This window comes from Vidua chalybeata, chromosome 9, assembly GCF_026979565.1.
Source record: "Vidua chalybeata isolate OUT-0048 chromosome 9, bVidCha1 merged haplotype, whole genome shotgun sequence".
Taxonomy (NCBI): Eukaryota; Metazoa; Chordata; class Aves; order Passeriformes; family Viduidae; genus Vidua; species Vidua chalybeata.
In genome coordinates this window covers 9,358,062-9,375,607 of record NC_071538.1, presented here as the reverse complement: position 1 = coordinate 9,375,607, position 17,546 = coordinate 9,358,062, and the positions used below count along the sequence as shown (strand labels likewise).

Genomic DNA, 17,546 nt, shown 5'->3' with positions numbered 1-17,546 from the left:
CAAGGATAGATACCCTTGCCACCTATCTGGAGGCAGGCATGCTGATTTCAATAGTTCAATCCATTTGGGAAGCACTGCCCAACAAACTAACACAGCATACTTGTCACATTAACTATGAAGTTTCTTTCATCTGGACTCAATGGGTTTTCAAACAACATTTTTTTAAGGTACTGAAAAGAAAAAATTTCCTTCTTCTCCACAATACCATCAAGCAAATTTAATTTTTAATGACCTATTTGGAGGAAGTTTGTCCAATTCTTTCTAATTCAAAGTATCATGGATTATAAAGCCACAAGTTCAAGCAGGAACCTCCTCCTTTCAATTCACAGAAAATGAACAAGAGTAAGACCTTAAGAGTTAAGCGTGACTGAAGAGAAATCACAAGTAAGACTTCTGTGTACATCTATTTCTTGTAAGCACTTTTGGGGTACTGCTTCCTTTTATAGTGCCAAAATAATTTATGAGAATATGTTAAAATTCAAATCAAGACTGGAAGACACACTGATGGTCAAGATTTTAAAAGGAGCCAGGGCAAAATCCTGTATAAAAGACTGATTAAAAACCTCAGAGTTATACAGGTGTCATTGGAGATGACACTGCTACATCAGAACCACCCAACACTTCCTTACTTGTATGGCAACTCTTGCAGCTGGGATGATTTCTTCTACCCTGATGGAGGATCTGTCAGACACGGAGAGCTGGCGGTAGGAGGACTTCTCAGGAGTCCCACAGATGGACATCTGCCTGCTCGCCTGCCGGCTCACGTTGCGGAAGGGCCGCGAGGACAGAGCTTCCACCCCATCCTTGATGAAATCCTCATCCAGCAGAGTGGGCATTGTCTGCCCAACCAGCAAGAACCTGCATTCACAGAGTAAAAACATCATGGGCATTGTCTGCCCAACCAGCAAGAACCTGCATTCACACAGTAAAAACATCAGGCTTCTATTTGAACGCTCGCAGAGTGAATGAAACAGAACTCAAAGTACCAATTAATCTTAAATATTAAAAGCTGCATGCTAAAAGCCAAGAAAGCAGCACTTTCTCTAATGAGAAGCAATTACATACCTTGCAAGCTGCAGGCAGATGGAATAGACTCCTTGTCTTGTTTCATAGTCCACCTCTGATGGGATGGAATCTCTCTGCATCACATTCACCACCAAACTTAAAAACAAATCGATAAGACAGACTCCATTTGGAAATGTTTCAATTAATTTGTGTCTATCTTTCCTTCCTTCTATCCACTCAGCTGAGTCCCAGTTCAAACTGACTTCTTTGGAGGCCAACATCCTCATTTTCTCCTTTTATATCTACAGATGGAACCTTTCTGCTCCTGCTGGAAAATGCTTCAAGATCTCTTGGGTAGAGGAGTGTCATGGACAGAATTGGACAGAAGAGCAAAGTACACTTGATAAATCTCATACAATCAGTATTGTCAGGTCTTCCAAACCACTCACACTGTACCTCAACTCCTATCTGAAGAGTCTGAATTTTCAAGACTGTAATTACAAATTTAATTTGGTTCCCACTGCATGACCTATACTGTGACTGCTTAAAATGTCCACTGGTGTCTACACAGAAGAGTACAAAGCAGACACTTGCAAATTTGAATTGAAGCACTTAAATGTCAAGAACTACCCAAATATCAACTACTTTAGTACAAGCTACACCTCACAAGCTTATTTGTGCCTAGCTTGATTTTGAGATTTAACAACATCTACTCTCTTAAATATGACAGCTACCGGGCAGTGGTAAAACAGCCTTGGGTGGATTTTTTTTCTCTGAAAAAAAAGCTGACAGGTGTATTAGTGTGCTACAGTGTGGAAATAGGAAACCACACACAACTGCTAACCAAATAAAGTGCTACAAATCGAGTCAAGGTTTTGAAATCTAACCTCAAACCTCCTGCTCTGAGGAAATTTTCACAGAAAGACTTGGCACAGTTTCTTGCCATTTCATCATCTGCAGTTGGCATCAGCTTGGAGCTCAGCACCTACAATAAATAAATAAATAAGCAGATGTAAACTACCACTCCTCTTAGTGTTATTTACCTGCTGAAGTTTGAAAGTGTAACAGAATAAAAATCCACTACAAATGAAGCAATTAATAATATACTAACTCAAAACTGTAGTCAGTAAGAGAAATCTCATATACTCAATAAATCTCAAATATTTAGAACAACCATGGCAACTACAGATGTTTATTCTGAATCAAAGCATTTTATTCTCACTGCAGTTTACATGTTAAGGGATGAAGTACATGCAATGTCATATTCTGGTTCACTTGGTGCTAAGGAGCCCAAACTCTTCTTGGTTCTGGATTTTCAATTCACAGTATCCCATAAAACATCCTACAGATGGCTTACTTATTAGTCACACCTTCTGAAATATAGTTGTATTACTATTATTCTGGTGTTTCTTTGTAAAAGATGGCTCAGGCAATTCTAGAGGCCTTATGAACATCACCACTCTATCATGCCTCCTGTTTTAAATCAGCACTAAATTTCAGAGTGCAAATACACTCAGAAACACAGCCAGAAGGAAGTCTGTGGTCTCTGTGGGTCAGCTCTCATTTATGTTTATAATCTGTTTCACTTCACATTAAAAAAACCCAACACTCAAACAAACCAACCCACCAAAAAAAAAACCCCACAGAAACCCCAAAGCCATCAACCAAACAAACCCTGGGCCCTCCCAAAATCCCAGAAAACTCCACAGATATTATTACTTTCTTGAAAAGTCTCTTTGGCATGTACAGCCAACAATGCTGCCAACAAAGTACATCTCCTTCCACGTTCACAGATCAGAAGAATATTTTATAGAGTTCCAGGCATGAAATCTTATCACCCCCTGGACATCTGCAACATTCAATTTTCATCTCTTTCATATGTTCTGCAAATTTCCTGTGCACATTTTTTTTTTCAGAATGCAGTTCAGACTGGTTCTCATATTTTCACCAGATCACCAGCTGAGAGGATAAAAAAGTACATATTCCTTTTCCTGAGAAAAATAATCTTCCAACTGGCTTGACTGGAATTGAGGAACAAGTCCACTCATATAATCTCCACATCTAATCCAATTTATTACTTCTTATCCCTTGCCAGAAAAGCAGGCAATTTATTACTTGCTTTTATTATTTTCTCTGGCACAGAAGCAGCAAATAACTGTCCCATCCTACTGCTATATAACCTGTCAGCTCAACAAGACACCCTAAACCATTTGCTTCGAGTTGTAGAACTTGTCAACATATTCCAAAGACATAATTAAGTATTTTTCACTCCAGCTGTACAGAGAAGGGGGAATCCTAAGGCAGGAGTGTGATGACAGTGTAGGAAGATGAAGAGCTAACATTAGACTGTGGAAACCTAAAGGGAAGCAACCACAAGAAAATCCCTACAGTCATCTTGGCACACACCATGAAGGAAAGAATAATTTTATCTAATGTTCTGGAAGCAGTTGGTAATTGGTCCTCCAACCTCAAGTTGTTCAAATCACATTTGTTGTGGGTCCTTGTAAACAGTGGGACCTGCAAGCAGAACTAAACATTGTCCAGCTTTTAGTGTGCAGGTTACTGTGTCCTACCAACAACACCAGCTGGACTCCTGTAATCCATAAAATCTCTTCTCTGAACTCTAGGAAAAAATCTTTACAGGGCCCTATCCAGGATTTTGGCTAAAGAATTTAGGAGAATGCTTAGGGGTAAAAAAGATCCATGTACTCCACTCTACCTGCAGCCAAAACAGGCCAAAGGCCTCTTGGCAAAAGCCCTGCACATTTGGATAGTGAAAATTCTTCCCAGCTGAATGCTTTGTAAAAACATTCCTCCTTAGACAGAACATGGGAAACTTACACAGCACAGAAGTTTCTGACAAATTTAATCAAGCATAATCAATCCAATTTATAATAGCTCTGACAAATTTAATCAAGTATAATCAATCCAACTTATAATAGCTGCCATTAATTTTTAAGGGCCAACTTAAAAAAAATATATACTTATATACACACAAACTAAAAATTGCATACTCAGAGATCTAGAGATTCAAGCAGGAATTTTATCTAAACAGTAAGAATTTGATGTGCCTTTGCTCCTCTCCACTTAATTCAAACACTTCTTCCACCTTACAAATCACACAAAGAAGGGCCTGGTTTCTCAGTAAAGTCTCTGAAAGAAAACTTTCTGTCCCTTTCATTCTGTGTAAAATTTACCACATGCATAAAAGCAGAATGTGTCACAATATTTGCATTTTTCATAATGACCCCATCGCAGTGGACTCCTGCCCAAAAAAAATAGAAATACTTAACACTTGCTGCTCAGAAACACAGAAAGCAGCAAATTTGTTTTCTTACCTCTAAATTGTAGAGCACTCTGAACGTGGACATGCCTGGAGCGAAAGATCTGAAAAGACTTTCTAGAATTGAACTGGCACTGGGCTGATGTTGGTGTTTTGAAGACAAAGATGGGGATTTTGAGGACTGAGAACTGGATTCTGAGAGCAGTGTTTTCTAGGAGGAAAAAGCCACAGAAGAAATATTTTGAGACTCCTCCGTTTTGCTGTAATTGGGAATCCATTTCCTACAACCTCTGTAATAACCCTCTCACCTCTGGCTGCTTGGAAATAGTCAATAATGAACATTGACTTAATGAACATTATTTTGCTATAGTTTCAAACCCTCTGTGTATAATAATCTGACAGGAAATTTAAGGAACCTGGTAGTAAAATCCTTTGTGTAGCTCACCATGATCAATTATTTAATCCATACCTTCCTTCCCAGGGAATCAAGCTGGTCAAGAGCCTCCTGAATAGCTGGGTCAGTGGGAATCAAGAGCAGAAGCTTCCTCACTCGCAGTGTTATCCTGAAAAGAAATCAGAAGTTACATGCACAAAACAAGGGCTCAGCCACGCTGGCCTGGTGGATGCCTGCACACAGTGGAGTGAGTACTCCAAGTGGGCACTGGGAGCAATTCTTTAATATTTAGCAACCACTTAATCTGCTTACCTTGGCTCCTCCAGGTTGGCAAGCTGGTAAAGCATATCAAACACATTACACACAAGAGCCATGACGACTCCAGGGAGGGATTTCTCCTGAGAATTAAGCAGAAATACAAAGGTCTTTTTCTTCCTTCTCTGTTACACGTAAATTTCACAGAGTTCTTCACGGAAGCAAGTGGCTCAGATGCCAACCCGACCCACAGAAATCCCAGCCACTTTCGAGGCTGAGACACCATTTACATCATTCCATTTCCCTTTTAACAGTCAGTTTTTGAAGTCAGCTGTTATGACAAGCAAAATACAAAGGAGACCAAGAGTGCTCTGAACGTGCCAGTTGATGCTTCTTAATTTACTTTCATACTGTAGCTTTTTAGTAGTGAAAATGTGGAAATCTTTACCCTCAACAAATACACAGTCTCAAAACTAAACCAGATGGGTCCTGTTTGTTTAAAAGTCCCTAGAGAGATGAATAAACACCATAGGTGACAGTAGAGATTATAAAATCCAACCTGCATGCACAAGGCAGTTGTGTGTTCAGATGATTTGCTTCAATTGCAGATTGAAAGCAAAATCAGATTACTAAAGATTGGAAGATCTTACTGGAGCTCCTACTCTCTCCTCCCTCTGTCCCTGCTTCAGGAAAAATCTGAGGGAAGGCTTCAGGTCATATTCTGCTGTACCTGTTCCATTGCATAAGATGAACTAAATACACTGCTGCTGTTGCTGGAACTGGTTGAGGAATCTGCAGAGCTCCCTGATGGAGTTCCACTTCCTGATGTTTTTACTGTAAGGATTTGTTCATCAGAGAAGCCCAGCTGGTGGAGTAGTTTCTGATCTTTGTTTACTGTTAGCTGCAAGAAAATATTTATTGTTTAGTTCTGGAAAAGACTCATTCATAAAGAAAGGGAATTCTTTGTGGTTAACATACCAGGCTGTCATTGGCAAATATCTGTATATTTTCCACAGGTGAATTCAACATCTTTGCTATCTTCCACCTGACACTTCCTACAGTTTCATTGCTATGAGCCTGTGAAATTAAACAACACTGGTTCAGTAAGTCTGCTTGAGCAGTAAATGCCAAGAAAAATTAAAATCTTCTGAAAGAGTCTTCCTGCATAGGGTGGTAAAAGTGCTGTTCATAAGAATGTCAGGATAGGACAGCACAGAAATGCTCCAACACCCATAGTGAGCAAAAAACTTACTTTTTCCATCCTGGAATTTAATGATCTAAATATATTTGGTCCACAGACACTTCCATGTATATATTTTTAACATTTTCAAGAAGAGTTTTCAGGTTGACTGGAATCTTTATAACCATCTTACTCTATTCAGTCCAGGCATAAAACCCACCAAGAGTGGCTACATAACCAACAGTCCACAGCACACACAGGCTGGGCACACCTACCTCTATGGTGAAGGTATCTTTGGTAGACTCATATGTAACATTAAGGGTTAAAAGATGTCCATGGAAAGAGGCACCATGAGGTAGAATAGTTCGGGGAACAGAGTAGAGGTCCTACAGGAAGAGAAGGATGACAGTAAACATCACTCTTGAAAACAAAGACATTTCTGTGATGGTGGGCAACTAGAACTGCATGTTTAAATAACTTGTACTGTTTTTTAATAAAATTGGAAGTTGTGTTCTTAGCCTTGCCTAGTAGGAAATTACACATCTTACCTCTATTGTTATCACATAACGCTCTGCCAACAGCAGCAGTCTCTCAATTATTACAAGTTTAGTTGACCTAAAGATAAACATTGAAAACAAGAGTAACTTGTCTCGCAGATTAATTTCCAACGCCCACGGTTAACTACCATGAATTGTCTGGTTTTGAAGGTACCTCCTTAAACTTGGGAGTTAATTCAGCAGAAATGAACTAGGAAAACAGGCCAAGAGGCTCCTGTTGTACTGCTTGAGATGCTGCCAGCTTCAGAGGAAGACTCATGTTTCTAAAGGTCCCACCCTGTGCTCTTATATTTAAGTTACACATATTCATGTATGACTAAATTAAGCTTAAGGTTGAAAAAACAACCTTTTCTTTCCTAATTTAAGAAGAACCACACCTAAATCCCACTGTCTCAGAAATATTTCATGGTTAATAGGCTGGTAATAACCTGTGGGGTTTTTTGTTTTGTTTTTGTTGGATGGTTTTGGTTTTTGGCAGGCTGGAGGCAGGGTGGTTTTTTTGGTTTTGACCCGTTGTTTTGGGGTTTCTTAATGTCTATTTGGCTTTGGTTTTCTTTGTTTCCTTGTTCTTTTGTTTTTAAACACAGTTTTCCCAAAAATCTCTGGAACTCCTATTGCATAGCAATTGGAATATTCAGTTGAGGAACCACCAGAGTGTACAATTACCGAGAATTTCAATTAGCACTCAAAATCTTGTGGGAAGCAGCTGGGAGCAAATATCTACTGTCATATTTATTCCTTAAAAGGTTAGCCTACCTGTAAGGAGACTGAACTGAGGTTGCCACTGTAGGCATGGCAGTTGCTGTGAGCATTTTTGTAGCTCTTGTGACAGCGTGTGTTAATGTTGGACCGCCGAGTGCAGAGCTGGCTGCCTGCAACACAGAGCAGAGCAAGGGACAGTCAGGATGTCCTGGAAAGCTCAGAGGACAAAAAAATATTTGTGGAAAGAATTTTTTTCTTTAAATGGAACTGTCATAGACAAGTATTCTTATTCTAAGAAAGAGAACCAAAAGGATGTAGGCACGAGAATAATTAAAATTTATCCTTTACCTCTAATCGTGTGTAGCAATCAGCAATGAATTTCTTGTGCAGTGATACTGAATCCTAAAGATAAAGTGTACAAAGCTAATTAGAACTTAAACTAAAATCATGGGAGCTACTCATAAACTGACAGAACCCAACAAATCACACAGTTGAACATGCAGAGTATCAAGACTTTATGAATGTCAAAGCACATTTATGTACAAATATATGCCTACCTTTTTCAATCTGGGAGTTAGATTAATATAGCTGTAATTTATTATCAGTTGAATAGCTTCATTAGCAATTTCTTCATCTGGTGACTCCATTGCAATCTTCCAAATGAAATCCATTCCTATTAATTCCAGTTTTTCTACGCTCTACACAAGGAAGAACAACAGTAAAACATGACTGGATTTCTTACACAAGAACTACAGGGACAAAACTGTTGGAAAAGCCTCTTTTGATTAAAACTTAAAAATTTTCTTTTCCAACATGCTGCCAAACTTTGGCACAGTGTGAAGTTAAACCAACTGCTGCAGATTTGTGTATTTATACAAGAAAAAAAAAATCGTTTACTGATGGATAAACAAGTTCCAAAGAACAATCTCAGTCAAGCCAACTGAAAAATTAAAAAAATTAAAAGCATGGAGAAATTGAATCTGGAATGGAATTAGTTTCAAAAAAGTCAACATGGTAACTAACCACACAATAAACCATCACAAAACCTGCTATGATACTTGGCAAAAAATTCTGCATTTGAAGTAAGTTCTCTGTGATAAAGATCTAAAATGCCTACAGAAAACTATTTAACATATAACCATTAATTTAACAAAACCACTGAAGGATTATAGTTAAAAATTATAGTAGTTAGAATTTAAATATGTTAAGTCTAACTCCCATGAAAAGAAGAAAAATAAAAAATAATTAAAAAAAAAGACTTTCACTGCTAGGGAGAAGAAAAAAATTGCACACTAGAATCCATGATTATTTAAAAAAAATAGTTCAGCCCTTCCTCCTGCAAAGTTTTACAAGCTACAAACCAGCTTCCAGCTTTCAATTGCTGAACTTTAACTGTTCAAATTGTCAGAATTTTAGCTTCAGAATTTAATGTGTTAATGCTACAAGGACAATCTGCTTATTAATACAAACATGACCATGTCAAACAGCTGCTGCACAATCCTTGTCCCACCTCCTCCTGTCCCTAAGAGGACACAGGTAGGACACAGGAACAAACTTGCCAGAACACACTCACCAGCTGAGTTCCTTGCCTCTTCAGCCGATGGTCACACAGGTTCACATTTTCAAAGAATGTCTTAAATAAACTAAAACCTGAAAGTGAAAAAAAAAAGTGTAGGTTTTTTTTTGGTGGTTTGGTTTTTTTTTTTTTTCCTGGTCAGGCTTAGTTTCAATGTTCAAAAAGTAAAGTTATCAAATACAGGAGATGAACTTTTCCCTCTAGAACTAATAAAGCTCAAAATTATAGATCCCTTTATTACGTTGATTTATAGAACTGGTTAGATGTTTGATTTGAAGGCTTAGGAAGCAAATTTCTGGGATATATTTCAACCCCAAATCTGTTCACCAAATCCATTTTCTTACCATTCATAGTAATTTCATATGATTCCAGTTTAAGAATTTTCTCTTTGAAGAGCTGTTGCTGCACATCACTCTCCAGATCATGCTGCCCTTTTGTAAACCACTCAAAGCACATCTGTGAATGAAAGGCAGACATAATTTTTACCCCGCTGTCACATCAAATATTTTAGTTTTATACAGCAAACTATGTCAGATATCACAGGAACTCATCTTGCAAAAGTTTTATCTACAGCAAGAGGTTCAAAATCTCATCTCCTGGTAACCTCACACGTTATAGAGGCTGCATTGCAGCTTCAGGGTACTTCATAGTCATCTTTCACCCAAATAATGAATGTATCCTTATGTCTGCACCAACCTCCAGGTACCCCTTTTCAAACCAGCATCTTCAACTAATCTCCCAGCCAATGTCCCTCTTCCAGTCAAATTTTGTTAAATGTTAACAAAAAATGTTAAATGCTTGTCAATGTTAAAAGAGCATCCTGCCATAAGTGAACTCCTAACAGTGGCTGCTGTAGCCTACACAAAGCATAAAATGCATGACTAGTTTGTGTTTGCTACTCACACTCCACATGTCTCAACAAACACACATGCTGCTCATGATCTATTAAAATTCCTTCTGCAACCACAGAAACCAACTTTTCAAGTTTTTCTTACCTCTCGGTCCAACTCACAAACATCTTGGCCAGTTACAAGGCATTCCCAGATCTCCCTGGCACGATTCCAGCCCAAATAAAGGGTGGCTTCTTGCAGAAAAAATGCCAAAAATTTTAGATGTGCCTCCAAATACTGAGAAAGAGGAAACAAAAACTCAAGCTTAGGACTTTTCTTTCTGAAACAAGTGCTCTGAGCATTCTATTTTTTTTTTTTTTGCAAATTTAGTTGTCAAACAACAGTACACTTTGAAAAGCCTAGAAACAGAAACTGTGAGATTTATGTCTATTTGAAACATACTTTGTGGCTACCTTTCTAAAAATAAACACTGAAATCTCCTTGGATTTGCTCTTACTTTGCTGGTGGTGATATTATTTGACACTAAGTCAAAACCAGCGTGGAAAAAATAATTATCAAAGGATTAGCAACAAACTGCTATTTGTGTGTGTGGCTTCTATGTGCTAATTAGAAATCTGTTGCAGGTATTAAGAGCTTCACAACACACTCAAGGCTATCACCTCTACCAGGAACTGAAGCTGGTGAAGAAGCTGGAAGCTGCACAGGCTTGGCAACAACAGATCCTAGGATGGGGAGATCTACTCTTCACCAGGTAAAGATATTGCTAAGGAACTTGTGTAATTTTGTGTAATGTTTACACAGCTTTCTTCTATATAATAACAAGGGTAAAACAAGCCTTCATGTATAAGTAGTAGAACTAGAAATCATTATTCACCAGTGAATTTCAGAAATGAAACAAGAAGGTAGAAAAATCCGGTACCTCCCGGTAAGTGTATCGGCCATCCACCAGTGTTGCTCCCACCAGCCCTCCTGGGCCTGCCACAGATGCAGCCAAACGGTGACAGGATATCAAGCTTCCTGTCACCAACTTCACTATTTCAAAGTTTTTCTTTAAATCTTGAATAATGCTCTTGGCAATAAAATAAAAGAGAGAAAAGAAGTTTTAAAAACAATAGTTAAACAGGTGCCTGCGTACAGCAATTTGCTTTTCTACAGACATGCATGTCTTACCAGAAGGAGTCATGTACCCCCACTCAGAGTCAGCTGCTCCCTCCCAAGCACCCAGCCCCCCTGATGCTGGTGTTTTCAGCATGTGTTGAAACACAAGTGCAGCAGATTGCAACGTCCCACACCTCCACACAGCCACTCTACAGCACACATGATTGCTGGTAGTTTAGTTTGTTTTCCAAAAGTCAATGTCAATTCAATTACAAAGCAGTTGGTCTAAACATTAGCCATTGTTCATTTCTTAACACAAACATGCCTGTTAATTATTCTACAAAAAGCTGAGAATAAAACAAATTAGTCCTGACACAGCAAACAGATTTATACATACACACACACACTCTCACAAAGGGACAGCACAGCACCTCTACTCCAACAGTTTGTTTATGCTACATCACTAAACTACTTTTAAAATTGTTTATTAGCTAATTTTTATTTTCCTAAATTCAAACTTCCATGTTTGGCTGAGCTACACAGACACAACAAAAGTTTCAACAATCTTGTCAGCATATATCCTTACCTTGTCTTGTTTTTGGTAAGTTTGCTTAATAAATGAACGCGTGATTTCGTGGAGTTGACGCAAGGCTGGCACCACCCACACAAACTGAGGATTATTGTGCTGGGATGACTGGTAGCAGGAAAGGTAAAAACAATTACACATCTGGTACATGCTCAACAACAGATTAACCTTCCTCTCAGACTTCTGGAAACCTAATGATATCTGTTAAGGCTGCTGTTTCAAAAGAACAGCTACCACCTCTGCTGGCTTCAGGTATTTGTTCTTGCTCCCTTTTCAAACACACTCAAAGTGCTCTTCTTCACTTTCTACAACAAGTCCCTTGATACACACATATGTCATTTTGCTATCCCTATGATTAAGCCCAAAGTGCCAGCTCCTTGCTAGAGAACATGCAAATTAAGTAGCCAAAAAGAGCTCAGTTGCACCAGGGAGAGATAACCACCACCTTCCTCAATTACGGGATATGAAACAGGTCTAAAAGGGCATAAAAGGGCAAATCCAGTCAAATGATGTTACTTACTGCTAAAGCAAGAGCAAAAGAAGGAGGAATTTCAAACGCTACTGAGGCTTAAGAGACAAGAAATTTCTGATTGGTGCTGCAAGCAGCTCCCTGATAGGAAGCAAAGGATACTTAAGCTGCATTTTGAAAGAGATCCTACAAAGAATAACCCTCCTACCTCATTTTTAGAACTGCTCATCACTTTTCTGGGAGGCTTCATTTTCTGTAAAGTTTGACCACACAGACCAGTACTGAGGTTGCTTGTTCAGAGAAGTGATGTCTGATTTAAATACTGACAACACCCAAAACCACCTACACACTCAGAGAGGCTGAAGGAACCTAACCATAACAGAGAGCTGTCCACTGAAGACTCCCTCACAAATATGAGAAAGCTGCCTTGACATTACATTCCCTCCCAGTTTATGTCTTCATTTCCCTAATGAAGGGAAATAAGAACACTATGTATTTTACAAGTCTGCTGTATGCTTACCCCAATGCCTTCTAGTTTACAATTACAGCTTTTGTTAGTGTTTCCCACTGCAGCACCTATGTAAAAGCCCTTGCCAGAATATAATGAAAAGGAATGAGATTAAGAAAGCATAAGAGAAGATCCAAAAGAAAAAAACCTATAACTTTTACAGACATTGAGAACCCAAGATTTGAAATTCATATCCATGAACACACACACAGAAGTGTGATCAGTATCAAGAATCAACATATGATACCTCCTAAACATCTTAAATCCTCTACAGATGCTGCAACACAGACAAAACCTAATTTATCATTAAAGAAATTAACAAAACAAGTACAAGCCTTTTTCTTTATTTACAGCATACTACAGGCTGAAAAAAAGACAGGAGCATTCCTGCAGGCCTGAAGAAAAACTGCCTGCTATGTGAACAGTGCAGGAGAGAATATACGCAGTCTTTTAAGCCATGCACATCTCTGCTGCTACCAAGAAACAGTACAGACAGCTTTTGGAATGGCTTCTTTATGTTACAGGAAAAGAGTTAAGTATTTAACTAAAATACAAAACTACTACAATTGAAATACTGATTTGCATTTTGAGACTTAACAGTCATGCCAGAACACATGCTTTACTAAAAATAAACTAATCTAGGCTTTCACATGAAAGGGACAGTTAAAATACTGACATACCTTTACAGTGGTTCCATTTGCAAATTCTAACCTTGGGCCCATCCTGGTAGTTTCCCATAAACTGATCACTCCTTGTGCTGAAAATTTGCTTAAAACAAAGGCAAGAGACTTACTATGAGTCTCATGATCAACAAAGTGGCTCACACAAAGCCTACCCCTCTCGAGGACTCCCCAAGGTAAGAACTTACAGATGGGACACACAATTTGTGCATCTTGAAAGAAAAGGGCAACATCGAGGCTAGATAAGATTTCATTGTGGAAAAGATAAAATAATAAACCAACCCTCTTAATATCCTCTATGCATTTGATGATGTAGCTCCTTTTGATTGCCTCTTTCACTGCATAAGCATCACTGAGGATTGTCAGGTGTTCCTCCAAGGCCTGCTGGATAAGACTACACGGTAACGTTGGAAGATGAGCCAGCTCCCAAAGTACCTCCAGAACCTGGAGGAAGAAGGGCAAAGATAGTCAGGACCTAGGAAGTACAGTGGCTACAACTCTACATTCAATAAATCAAAATTCCAAAGGAAAACCATCCACTTGCCTTGCCAGTGGTTGTTTCCACTCGTGCTTCTCGGCCAATGCGCCCAATGAGGCTCAGCAGCTTCTGCCTCACTCGGTCACTCTCTGTCTCCCAGCTCTGGACAGCAAAGAAATCAATGTTAGAGCACCTCTGTCAGGCTGTTACATCTCAAGTGTACACAAAAATACAATCCACAATTACTTTACTGCAGGAAAATCAAAATATAAACAAGTATGTTTCCACCATAAGTATTTCCTTATTTCTCTTGCTGGGAGTTACAGCACTAATTTGCTCAACTCTTTTTCAAATACCATTAGGGATTAAATATAATAATAAAATTTCACTTTAAGTCCCTTAGGACTGGCTACCCAATGTACTTAAAATCCAAGCCAATTAGCAATATAGTAGCAGATTAGGCTCTGGGTTAACATAAAAGTTAGTAGTAAAAGTGTTTTTTTAATTGCAAATTTTCCATTTATATAGAAAATACAAATGTATTCAAGGTATTTGCCTTTCAGTAGGCTGGATGCACAAGTACATCTCACCAATTCTCTTCCTAAGAAATGTAAATTCATGTGAAAACTTACCTTTTGGATTAAAACAAATAAATGATTGAGCTGATCAGAGCTAAACTTCACAGCAGCTGCAGCAATAATGGTGTGTATGTTCTCAATCACAGTGGAGGACTGCCCTGACTGAAAAGGAGGAAAACAGAAGGTAAGTCTTCAACCCAAACAAGCCTTCATATGAGCCTTTTCATGAGAAAAACCTTCATATAAGCATTATCCTACTATTCACACTAATGAGTGAGAAGAGCAGCTTTTGACATGGTAGAAACACAAGTTCAGAGTAAACTGTCTGTGCTCCTCATTTCCCTGGCTGTGAAGTCTTTGGAATTCATTCTAAAGCAGAAAACTACAAGTCTGCCATGATTACAGCAGCTTCAAGCTGCTGCAGTGGCAGCAGTACAAACATCACCTTTTCTATTGCTTGGTGAGGTTCATGTGTGAGGTGCTGAATCTTTGAAACTCTTCCAGGCTTTACTCAAAAATGAGCAATACAAAATCTCCTCCCACACGGATGGGAGCACCATGGTAACAACAGCCAGAGAGGGGGAGGAAGTATTGCTTTTTATTAAAGAATAAAAATGAGGGAACTAGAATCACATTTCAGTTTTGATAAGCATTAAAGACTTGCTACCATGCCACACAAACTGCAGAGCTGACAGTGTTCAGTGAGTTTAGTCTAAAATATCAACATTTGCACAGAGAAGAAAACCATTTCCTGCAGTGGAAGATTAGTTTCTTGTCAAAGTTTCCATGTGTCACTTACATAAACACTCAAACCACCTTCCCCACACAGTAATAAGTTGAATATACTTAAATTGAAGGCCAAAAGATGACTTGTCAGTCAATTATATGTCTGTACAGGAAGGTAGATTGGAATTCATACAGATGGAGACCACTCTCTTTAAAGTCACACTCTGACTTTAAACCCATACCTCCAGCCACAAACATTAATATCCTAGTTTGGTCTAGACAAATATTCCTGTCACCTGTTTCAGGCTCCCAACCTCTTATGCCAAGTCAAATACTTTTGCAGTCCCTTAACACTTGTTGCAAAGAATTGAACTTCATCACAGGATTTAGCAGCTGTGATACAAGAAATTGCCAGAACAATTGATTTCATATGGTAAAAGAAGAAGGAAGTCTTTGCATTAATTAAAATCTCAACACCTCCACATTGCAATACAGATGTACAGCTTATTTTTAAAAAATCCCTTCATTTGAATGTTTGTTTGTAAGGAGTCTAAAAGCACCTGCCTAGTCTTGACTGCTTACCTGAATTCTCCAAATTTTAGTGAGCTCATCTAATGATAATTTGCTGCCCAGTAGTTCAATAATTCCCTTTATACGATCACAGTATTGTGCTTGGTCTATATTACCTGTGAAACAAAGAAAGGCAACTCAATGAATACATTTCAAACAGTATTAGATACATTAAATTTATATAAAAGAAGTAATTATTTTAAAAGAGAACAAAGCTATCTTCATTTGGAAGATCTTTCTTTACTGTTACACACAAGTATCAGTACAAAGAAAAAGAACAAGGCTGTTTCTATTTTTATTTTTTTTGCTTCCTACATCTGATAGCACATCTACTGAATGTTACTACTTGAGGAGAAAAACCCTCTTTTCTTTCTTTTTTAGAGGCTAACAATATACAAACTGTGAGTAAAATACCCCAAGCACAGCAGAAGACATCTGCACAGATGTCAAACAGAGGACTAGATGATAGTTACAGAATTTGCAGGATTTTACTTTATTTTGGAGACAACAAAAACCTTGAACTCTTTGGTTAATAGTTCTCATTAAAGTCTATTGAAAGGGAGAGATGAGATTTTTCAATTTAAGTCATTCAAAGCATGTGCCAAAAGGCTTTGGGGGAGTTCTTACCTTCCAGAGCAATTGACAGGACTGAATTCTCCACGAGCCAATTCAGCAGTCGGTCTGTGTCTATTGCATTCTTCACCGACTTGGACACAGTGCTGTCTTCTATTAATTTCGTTACCTAAAAATTGCAAAATGCAAGATTTTAACAAAAAATTCCCACCTGCATCACACACACACAGTGAAATCTATTCAAAAAGGCTCATGATGAAGCTCAAGTGTGAATCCTGAAATACTTTGAGTACAGAAGGGGTTTGGGATTTTTTGGGTTGTTTGTTTTTTTGTGGGGTTTTGGTTTTTTAATAAGCCTTTTAAAGGCAAATTCCTAACCAGAAACACCATGTCATCAGCCTCTGATGCAGCAGAATCTTATTCTCAGTCTGACATAGAAAAGCTGGCCTGTGCTGCCAGGTATCTTTCTACAGATATGCCAGAAGTAGGTTATCTCAGGCTTCTGCTTGTTACACTCAAATCAGTGTCCTACTTTTAATCCAGTACTGAACTGATACAGGCTCCTCACTCGAGGGAGAAAAAGCACATTTCTGCTAACATCTTCAAAAGCTGCACTTTTATAAATTCACCAAGGATACATAGCATTTATGATTAAGAACCAAACAGCACTGAGGTTTAACATCTCAATATTCTCATAAATAGAGAAGGAAAAAAGCAGCAAAGATGGACTCTAAAACACTACATTGTCCACATACAATTGTAATAAAAAATACAATATAAAATACTACAATTATGTAGTACAGTGACCTGATATGAGTGGATTGAGACATCAATATAGATTTTAAGTCCCATTTGGTTTTTTTTCTGTTTCCTCTCAGTGAAAGGAGAAAAAATGGGATATACCTCAGGATGCTCAGGATTATCCCAGAGTGAATGTTCAATGAATAGCATAGACCAGTGCTTATAAATCAATCTAAAATTGCATTTCTTAGAATAGTGCACTTCTCAAACTGTGTCTAACTGGGAAGCCTTGCAGTGGCTACCAATGCTATAAACAACTCCTGTTATATTAACTTGTTTTGGTGTTTATTTTGAACCGAGCTTTTGCTAAGGCAACATAGCTTGCAAGGAGATATTGCGCCATCTCTTTTTTTAAAGGCTATGGTTTCAATGGCTTATTAACAACTCATCCTACCCAAACACATGCTCTCATGCACACACACACAGACAGACAAAAAGCCAACCTACTTCTTTGAGGGAATTCATTTTTGCACTGAAGTGGGGGGATTTCAACATGCGCAGCAGAATGTCCAGCCGCAAGTCATCGACCGCAGTGACCAGGTCAGGCTGGAAGCGCATACACAGCAGTTTGATCCCAGACAAGAGCTCAGGGATACTCACCAGTCTCTGTTTGAAACAAAACAACAAAAAAGGGACAAACAGAGGCATTGGTATTTTTGCTATTCTACTACGGATG

General features: G+C 38.5%; 1 protein-coding gene across 1 annotated transcript in view; it reads right to left on the bottom strand.

The window, feature by feature from the left end:
* USP24 (ubiquitin specific peptidase 24) overlaps nt 1-17,546 on the bottom strand; it is a 61,603-nt gene that overhangs the window by 23,619 nt on the left and 20,438 nt on the right. Inside the window, exons 10-33 of the mRNA XM_053950350.1 lie at nt 17,318-17,476; nt 16,124-16,238; nt 15,509-15,612; nt 14,255-14,362; nt 13,689-13,784; nt 13,427-13,588; nt 11,488-11,595; nt 10,723-10,872; nt 9,948-10,079; nt 9,297-9,408; nt 8,950-9,026; nt 7,934-8,074; nt 7,725-7,778; nt 7,431-7,546; nt 6,666-6,732; nt 6,393-6,503; nt 5,916-6,014; nt 5,668-5,838; nt 4,995-5,080; nt 4,758-4,851; nt 4,344-4,499; nt 1,893-1,990; nt 1,066-1,161; nt 630-858 (exon numbers count right to left, since the gene is read on the bottom strand). Of these exons, the coding sequence (XP_053806325.1) occupies nt 630-858; nt 1,066-1,161; nt 1,893-1,990; nt 4,344-4,499; nt 4,758-4,851; nt 4,995-5,080; nt 5,668-5,838; nt 5,916-6,014; nt 6,393-6,503; nt 6,666-6,732; nt 7,431-7,546; nt 7,725-7,778; nt 7,934-8,074; nt 8,950-9,026; nt 9,297-9,408; nt 9,948-10,079; nt 10,723-10,872; nt 11,488-11,595; nt 13,427-13,588; nt 13,689-13,784; nt 14,255-14,362; nt 15,509-15,612; nt 16,124-16,238; nt 17,318-17,476 (2,841 nt within the window). The remainder of the gene's footprint in view (nt 1-629; nt 859-1,065; nt 1,162-1,892; nt 1,991-4,343; nt 4,500-4,757; nt 4,852-4,994; nt 5,081-5,667; nt 5,839-5,915; nt 6,015-6,392; nt 6,504-6,665; nt 6,733-7,430; nt 7,547-7,724; nt 7,779-7,933; nt 8,075-8,949; nt 9,027-9,296; nt 9,409-9,947; nt 10,080-10,722; nt 10,873-11,487; nt 11,596-13,426; nt 13,589-13,688; nt 13,785-14,254; nt 14,363-15,508; nt 15,613-16,123; nt 16,239-17,317; nt 17,477-17,546) is intronic.